The sequence below is a fragment of the Ochlerotatus camptorhynchus genome, unplaced genomic scaffold (genome assembly GCF_037179485.1).
Source record: "Ochlerotatus camptorhynchus isolate MF236.1 unplaced genomic scaffold, CSIRO-AGI_Acam_v1.1 ptg000533l, whole genome shotgun sequence".
Classification (NCBI taxonomy): domain Eukaryota; kingdom Metazoa; phylum Arthropoda; class Insecta; order Diptera; family Culicidae; genus Ochlerotatus; species Ochlerotatus camptorhynchus.
Window position 1 is genome coordinate 47,301 of NW_027041017.1, and position 8,975 is coordinate 56,275.

Below are 8,975 nucleotides of genomic sequence, written 5' to 3' on the forward strand. Positions count from 1 at the left end.
TTCCAAATAAGCTTCAAAATTGCATTTTTTTAATCAAATTTTAAATTCAGTCCTCTATATCCGTAATACGCGCGAGGCTCAAACCTTTGTGGACTACATTTTTTTTTAAATCTACTACTATTAAATCAAATATTAAAAATCTATCATCACCATCGTGGCGAACACATTTTTTTCCGTGCTACAATAATTCGTTATGACAGCTATCCATATACAATAATCCGTTAAAAACTTCGTCAAGATACATAATTTATCAATTCAAAAGACAGCTTTAACGTGTGAAATGCAATGTCTCTTGAATTCTGTCAGTGTAGTTTAATGTGTCTGGACATCGAATTGAAAACATTTATTCATTTAAAATACAATGAATTTTGGGTGGACGTTGGCCAAATTTGGATTTTTCAGATATAATCCTAAATAGGACCTAGATTATTTAATACTCTAGTAACCTCAAGTCCGTGCTCTGTCACAATGTTTCATTGTGATCAATCAACACTCAAAGGGGTAAAATATAAAATTTGGGATGAATTTGAAAGAAAGGGAACTTGGAGTGTAGAGCGCACTGCCCACTGGACGATTCTGAAGCCTGACCAAGTGAGTGGGGTATGGGTTTATTTGATTGAACGTCATTTCCAATGTATATATTGATACATTCAAACCTTTGGCATTTGAGATAAGGCAGAGATAGAATGCGGAGGGCCCGCTTAGGGGGAGCGTAACCCATATGGTATAGTTTCCTTTTATTAAATAGTTAAGATAGGCTAGAAATGACAGGTTCATAGTGAGAAAATGGGGAGTACTACGAAAGGCCGAATCACAAAAGGCCGAATCACAGAAGGCCAAATCACAAAAGGCCGAAATACACAAAAGGCCGAATCACGAAAGGCCGAAAAAGCTCGGGAAAGCGACAAAGTGGACCGCGCGCACGCACTCGCACCGGTCCATTTTGTTGCTTTCCCGATTCGGGCTTTTGTTAATTTGTTTTTAATAAATTAAATTACATTACTAAAGTAAAGTTACAACAATTATTATCCTGCATCTTCAAAATAAAATATAATGGAAGCTACTTAATAGTCATTCGATTTCCGTAATGAAAATTAAAAAAAAATGGGTAGCTTTAGTTTTATGTTTGCTTGAATGTTTAACGACGATTTAATGCCAAGATGGCTTCGTTTTTTTGTGAATGCGGACAATTCAACAAGGCGGCTCAGTTGCAAGAGCAGAAGATGCTGAATGAGAGAGAAGGTGATAGTTAGCATTTATTTTCCGGATGTTTGAGTATTCAATGACGATGATGGCTTCGTTCAAGATGAAATTCAATGTGGGAGGTATTCTCAAATTGAAAATCGTCATTAGCAGCGATATTGCTCTTGGTCCGTTTTGCTGAACGTTCTAGTTACAAACATTCAACTGCTTGCGCAACTCGCTACCCAATCAGAATGTTGTGTATGCGTAAATAAACCTTTTCCCTTTATCGCATTTCTCATGTCCTTACCCTTCTCTTACCCACAGTTTACCACTTACAGGTTTTTCCCAAAAAGTCAGCAAGTGAGAACACATCTGTTGGATGTTTTAGTATTAAGCAATAATTGAATTATTTAAAATTGAATTTACAACACTGGTTGATACAGAACTGTTATACATTCACCACATATAGAAGACACTCACTAAATACTTACACTATTAGTACCTAAATGAACACTCAATACGAATAGAACACGAAGAGACAGTACATGAATTCCTAGGACAGATAACGAAACAATGAATTTAGTTAGCCAACCGATAGCGAACGAATAAAGGCAAAAAATATATACGCGCGCGCTTTACAAACCCGTACGAATAAAGTGTATTAAACTTTGGTCCTGAAATAAAGTGTTTGGAAGTGGAATTGGTTCAGTTCTATTGCATTTGTGGAAGAAAAGGAAACAAGAGGAGCAAAAGGATACCTAGGATATTTGGAAAGGATCGGAATTGGAAGGAAAAATAGTACGATTCTGGACAAACACACAACGTAGGATCTACGGTACATGACGGTGGCTACAAGGTGTATATTTGGAGCACGGAAAGGCAAACGGAGTATTCAGCTCAACCAACGAACCTAAATCCCTCAACATTGGTGCCGTGACCAGGATCAACGGTTGAGTAGGGAAGCGTCGGTGCTGAGGACAATTGGATCATTGTCGTATTGTTACGAGGACTTGGATGGCGCCAAGGCCATGTTTGCTGGCAGTTTGAGGAGACAATTGCGGTGAAATATTTCAACGGCAAGTTAATCTGCTCCCTTTACTTATACCACCCAACGGATCATCTTACACAATATTGTGGGGCTAACTGCAACTTTTGTGGTCGTGCGATTGGCGATATACAACGCGACGTAGCAACACTTCGACAATTGAATGCTACATTCTACACTGGAGTCAGGACGATTAGTGAATGATAAACATCGATTAGTCTTTGAAACTAAGCGCACTGTGGGGTATTCAAACAGTCGGGGCATTGAACGTCGATACGTGTGGATTAATCGAAGAACAACATCAAACTGATCTACGAATCGAAAGTTTGTTTTAATTTGGTCTGATCAACACCCAGGGCACAGTCAGATTGGTTCATCTGAGCATCGGTTGGATACGGCTGGACTCGAACTACACGTGAGGATCCGGATAACGGTTACCGAGCAAGGTATATACATTCGTATTGGGTATTGCTGGTTTCTGCTATATATATACTACCCATAATCGCATATCAGTCCCATCTTTGCTTGATTTCATATCCATATGGGACTGATATGCGATTATGGGCAGTATATATTATACAAGGCCTCTTGTTGACAGGCCTCAGGTGAGTGCCTGTCCAATCTATTACCCTTTTTGTTTGTTGTACTACTTGGATCTCTTTCACCAATTTCATATGCCGTTCCGATTCAAATTTCGGACGATTCAAATTTCGGACACTTTCATTTTTAATTAAATATTACATCCAGTTAGAAACAAAGTAATAATGTTAGATGATCGTGGAGGGCACTAGTCAAAAAAATTTAAAATTTACAAGACATGTGGATCATATTCGACCGAGATAATCAACTTTTAAAAGTGTCCGAAATTCGAGTTTAAGTGTCCGAAATTTGAATCGACACGGTACCTACGGAACGGAGACATCTCTACATGATATATTCGTCGGAGTGTTTACAACGAGATTAGTTACGAAAGGGATCATATGACGTCGGGCGGTGAAGACCAGAGCTGGTGAGGACCCATACACGGCAGATACGATCAAACCGTTGGCAAGGAAGGTTGACTTGGGCGATTGGCGGAAAGCGATTTTGCTGGATCGAGGAGTACGTTGAGTACTTCACATGCATATGCTTAAACGGTTTTGGGAAGCGTGAGGCGAGAATATAAATTAAAATCAAGGCCTATTGTTGACAGGCTACAGGTTAGTAGCTGTCCAACATTTTTTATTCTGGTTTGGTGGTGCTGCGTAAGATGTTTTTTTCCATTTCATTGATTGATTCGACGGAAACGGCATTGGATTTCCTTCTTCACGGGTAGGGATCATCCTTTGCAAATTTTGCAACGGTTATCATTGGAAAGTAACGAAGCAAAGGACCGTATATGGTTGCGGAGGGCTGATAGCTGGCGCATTTGAAATTTATACAAGGCCTGAATTCGACAAGTCACAGGTGAGTGACTGTCTATTGACTTTATAGTCCTATCAGCGGTACTTCCTGGGTCTTTTTTGTCTATCTTTTCCGGACCTTTGCTTGTGGAACGTTACTTATCTGATAGTGTGGGTATGGTTACAAAACTTAAGGAAAATCTTAAGATGCGCGAGCGCATTTTTGCTGCTTTGGATCGGCATAAGCAATTTTTGGATGCATATGATCCGGAAAGTAAACAAGGGCATGTTCAATCCAGGTTGGACAAGTTAGAGGCATCTTGGAAGGATTTTAACGATTTGCAGGACGAAATATCTGAGCTAGATGCGAAAGGCGAAGTAGAGGCGGAGACTAGTAAAGCATACGTCGACTTCGAAGAGCAATATTATGCGATTCGGGCTGCTTTTTTGAGTAAATTAGAACCTACTACACCAGCAGCAAATTTGGATAATACTCTTGGTCGGAATAATGCTTCATTGGGTGTGCACACAGGGGTTCGGCTTCCACAAATTTCATTACCAGAGTTTGACGGGGATTACAAGGGCTGGCTGTCTTTCAAATCTACGTTCGTGTCGCTGATTCACGACTCAAATGAACTCAGCGACGTGTAAAAATTTCATTATTTGAAGTCTGCACTGAAAGGGGAGGCAGCTAAACTGATCGAGTCTCTAACGATCACAAACGGAAACTACATAATAGCATGGGACACCATCACCAAGCGGTACTCGAATGAATATTTGCTGAAGAAGCGCCATCTTCAGGCATTGATGGAATTCCCGAGGATCGAGAAGGAGTCGGCTGGGCGAATACATAGACTGGTGAACGAGTTCGATCAACGGCTGAAGATTTTGAAGCAGCTGGGCGAAAAGACGGAGCACTGGGGAGCGATGATCATCCATTGGATGTGTTCAAAGCTGGATGCGCATACTCTGCAGCTATGGGAGGATCACGCTGCATCGTTACGGGAACCTACATTCGCGGTATTGGTGGACTTTCTGGAGAAAAGAACGAGGGTTTTGGAAGCTGTGTTATCCAACACCGGCTCTGCTCATCCGAAGGCGGCGGCTAAACGAGAGCGCGTGACTGTACACACGTCTACGGAGGGCGGAAAAAGTGATCCAACCTGCCAATGTTGTGGTGAATTGCATTATTTGGTACGGTGCGCAAAATTCAAGGGTTTTGGACTAAAAGAAAAGTTGGACTTCGTCAACGGAAAACAGCTATGCAGCAACTGCTTCAAAACGGGTGACTGGGTACGTGACTGCTCGTCAAAGTTTAGCTGCAAGACATGTGGGAAGAAGCACAACACTTTGATACATCCGGGGTTTCAACCTGGTAATGGAGGAGGCAGCAATGGCAAAAGCGACGCAGCTAGGACGCACGTTGCAGCAGACACAGCGGAAGAAGAACAAATCGAAGCAGCCGAAGGAGTCACAGTCGGATCATATAGCGTTGGAACGAAAAAGGAAATTTTGAGTTCCAAGGTGTTCCTTTCAACAGTGGTCGTGGCGATACGGGATCAAAAGGGTGGTACACAGCTAACCCGAGCGTTGCTGGATAATGGATCGCAGATCAATCTGATGTTTAAACGTCGAGCAATATGCGTTCTCATAACAGGAGTTGGACAGTCGGAATCGACGGCAAGACATGCAGTGAATACAACGGTTAAGTCCAGAGTCACAGATTTCTCTATTGAATTGGATTTCCTGGTTTTGCAGCGAGTGACACCTGAACTTCCTTCGGTTACGATTCCTATCAAGCATTGGAATATTCCTCATGACCTGCAGATGGCGGATCCACAATTCAACATAAGCGGCCGCATTGATTTGCTACTAGGAGCGGAACATTTCTTCAGTTTCCTGCGCGATAGAGAGGTGAAAAGAATGGTGTTGGGTCCAAAGCTGCCAATACTCGTGGATTCGGTATTCGGGTGGATTGTATCCGGACGTGATGAAAGTCTACAGCAGAAACAGTCAGTTCGATGTTGCACGGCAGTCACCCCTATCGAGAGAATGGAAGATCTATTGGAGAAGTTCTGGAGAGTAGAAAGCTGTGACGACCGACCTGCATGGTCAAAGGAGGAACAAGACTGCGAGGAGCATTTCAAGAGTACGCATTCCAGAGCAGAAGATGGCCGGTATATCGTGCAGCTGCCGAAACAAAATAGCTGGAACCGGATGTTGGGAGAATCACGAGCAACGGCGTTGGACAGGTACAAGAAATTGGAGAATCGGTTGGAACGGCACCCGGATATGAAGGAACCATACCACGCTTTCATGAAGGAGTACGTGGACATGCGGCACATGCGAAGGCTAACGACAACGGAACTGCAGGCAGAGGCCAACGGAGTAGGTCAACGGAAGGTGTTTTATTTGCCGCACCACGCGGTGATAAAAGAATCAAGCACAACTACAAAAGTGCGCGTCGTATTTGACGCATCGGCACGTACAGACAGCGGATACTCCCTCAACGATGTTCTTTTGAAGGGACCTGCAATTCAGGATGATCTGCTAAATCTCCTGATACGCTTCCGCAAGCATGAAGTGGCGCTTGTGGGAGATGTGGAAAAATGTATCGGCAGGTACTTCAGGACGCTAATGACACTCTTCGTCTACGGATACGCTTAACGAAGGATGATCCCATAGATGTTTACGAGTTACTGACCTAACGTATGGGCTTACACTGTCATCTTTTCTGGCAACCCGGGCACTACAACAGCTGCCTGAAGATGAAGGAGTTGAAGGTACTAAAGCTCGCCTAGCGCTACAAAAGGATTTTTACGTCGACGACTATATTGGAGGATCCGCAAATGTCGTTGCAACCATCGAGCTTAGAAAAAATTTGACATCCTTGATGGCCAAAGGAGGATTTCCAATCCGGAAATGGTGCTCGAATCAGCCTGAAGTCCTATCCGGTATTCCTGAGGACCAGTTGGGTACTGTTCTTACAATAACCTTTAAGTTGAATCCCGATGAAAAGGTTAAAACGCTAGGGATTACTTGGGAACCGAAAGCGGACCAGCTTAGGTTCTTATATAATGTTGGAGAGGAAGAAGGAGAATGGACCAGAAGGCGCATATTATCTGCAATAGCCAAACTATTCGATCCCCTAGGATTGATCTCTCCCTTAGTGGTGACTGCAAAAATAATTATGCAAGAGCTGGCGCTACTGCAAAGTACCACCACAACTACAGCAAAAGTGGACGGATTTCCATCGCCGACTGTTCAAATTAGCAGAATTCAGCATACCCAGGTTCTCCTTCATCCTAGACTACGTCGACGTACAGCTCCACTGTTTTGCTGACGCCTCCGATCTTGCGTACGGAGCCTGCTTATATGTGCGTTCCATGGATCAACAGGGCAACGTACGCATTGAGCTTTTGTCCTCGAAATCTCGGGTCGCTCCCTTAAAACGATTGACGATCCCGAGATTAGAACTATGCGCAGCTAGAGAAGCTGCGCATCTATATCAGACAGTTATTGGGGCCCTCGCACTAGATAGAGTGCAGGCATTTTTCTGGTCGAACTCAACTGTTGTTCTGCATTGGTTGAAAGCTCCGCCAAATTCGTGGAAAACTTTCATAGCAAACCGTGTTTCGACTATACAAACAACCACCTATGGACACCCATGGCTACATGTATCCGGTAAGGAGAATCCCGCAGATCTGGTTTCACGTGGAATGACCATTGAGGATTTCTTGGAAAGTGATCGTTGGAAGCACGGACCGTCATGGTTGAAGCTGGCGCCGAAAGAATGGCTGACGGAATGTCCTGGATCCGTACCTGACGAAGTAGATCTGGAACCCCGAGTCGTCGTTCAAGCAACCGCTGCCTCGAAAGAGCCCAACATCTTCTTCACTCTTCGATCTTCTTTTCTTCCGTTAGTCAGAATAGTCGCATTATGCTTACGGTTTGCTGCCAACTGCCGAAAATCCACCCAAAGAAACACTTCGTTATTTTTGAGTGTCCATGAGTTTATCTGCAAAAATGGCCCTCGTGCGGCTGGTTCAAGAAGAATGTCTCTTGGAAGAAATCAACTCCTTGAAAAGGCGCTATCAAGTTCCACATAAATCACCGCCCTAATAAACAAATACCATAAACGAACAATAACCCAAATAGTTGAACTTTTCCACAAATTGAACAACCGATGGGACAGCTTCCATCTACGCGAGTACGCTCAGCTCGGCCGTTTCTCATAACTGGCGTGGACTTTTGTGGACCCTTCTACTTAGACCCCCCTCACCGTCGAGCAGCCCCACCGAAATGTTACATTGCAGTTTTCATATGCTTTACGACCAAAGCGATAGACCTGGAACTAGTCATGGACCTGTCAACTGCTGGATTCTTATCTGCACTTCGCCGATTCATTGGACACCATGGACTTCCATCGCAGATCCATTCAGATAATGCTACAAATTTCCAAGGCTCTAAACACGAATTGTACGAGCTGTACAAGAGCCTCAACAGCAAAGCTGCCCAAGAAACTATTGGATCTGAAATGTCACAGCAAGGAATATCCTGGCATTTAATTCCACTCCGTGCCCCCAATTTCGGTGGATTGTGGGAGGCAGCAGTACGCTCCGCCAAAAGTTGCCTGAAAAAGGAAGTCGGTACGAACCAATTGAGTCATGAAAACTTCTGCACCCTGCTCGTACAAATATCGGCCGCCCTTAACTCTAGCCCCATTATCAGACGACCCTAGAGACCTCGATGCCCTAACACCAGCCCATTTTTTGATCGGGATTTTTATGAAAGCCCTCCCCGATCCCGATCTTACAGCCATACCCACTAACCGCTTAGCCCACTATCAGCAACGGCAGCAGATGTTCCAACGATACTGGCAGCGTTGGAGTCAAGAGTACATCACTGGACTTCAGGAAGCAAGTAAGAACCGTCTACCAAGCACCATCCGTGTAGGCAGCATCGTGATTCTTCGGGAGGACAACTTACCACCACTTCAATGGCCCCTAGCGAGGATAACCGAGGTTCACCCTGGCGCAGACGGAGTTATACGAGTGATGACAATCAAGACGTCTAAAGGGACCTACAGGCGTCCAGCAAACCGCATCTGCCCGTTACCCACCGAGGATTCTGCCGATATTAATTGAATTCATCGAATAGAGATTAAGCAAAATTTTTGAACGTTATCTAACATAAGCTAGGCTTGTTCAGGTATGTTGAAACTTAGTTTCAAGGAGGGCGGAAATGTTGGATGTTTTAGTATTAAGCAATAATTGAATTATTTAAAATTGAATTTACAACACTGGTTGATACAGAACTGTTATACATTCACCACATATACACGCAGAAAAATATATTTTAAA

At 43.7% G+C, this 8,975-nt stretch overlaps 1 protein-coding gene across 1 annotated transcript; it reads left to right on the forward strand.

The window, feature by feature from the left end:
* Window positions 1–3,819: 3,819 nt before the first annotated feature.
* LOC135713092 (uncharacterized) lies at window positions 3,820–8,759 on the forward strand. Its single transcript, XM_065236195.1, has 6 exons — window positions 3,820–4,146; window positions 4,282–6,233; window positions 6,298–6,587; window positions 6,922–7,442; window positions 8,045–8,261; window positions 8,431–8,759. The coding sequence occupies exons 1-6, from the start codon at window positions 3,820–3,822 to the stop codon at window positions 8,757–8,759; spliced, it is 3,636 nt and encodes a 1,211-aa protein (XP_065092267.1).
* The last annotated feature ends 216 nt before the right edge of the window (window positions 8,760–8,975 follow it).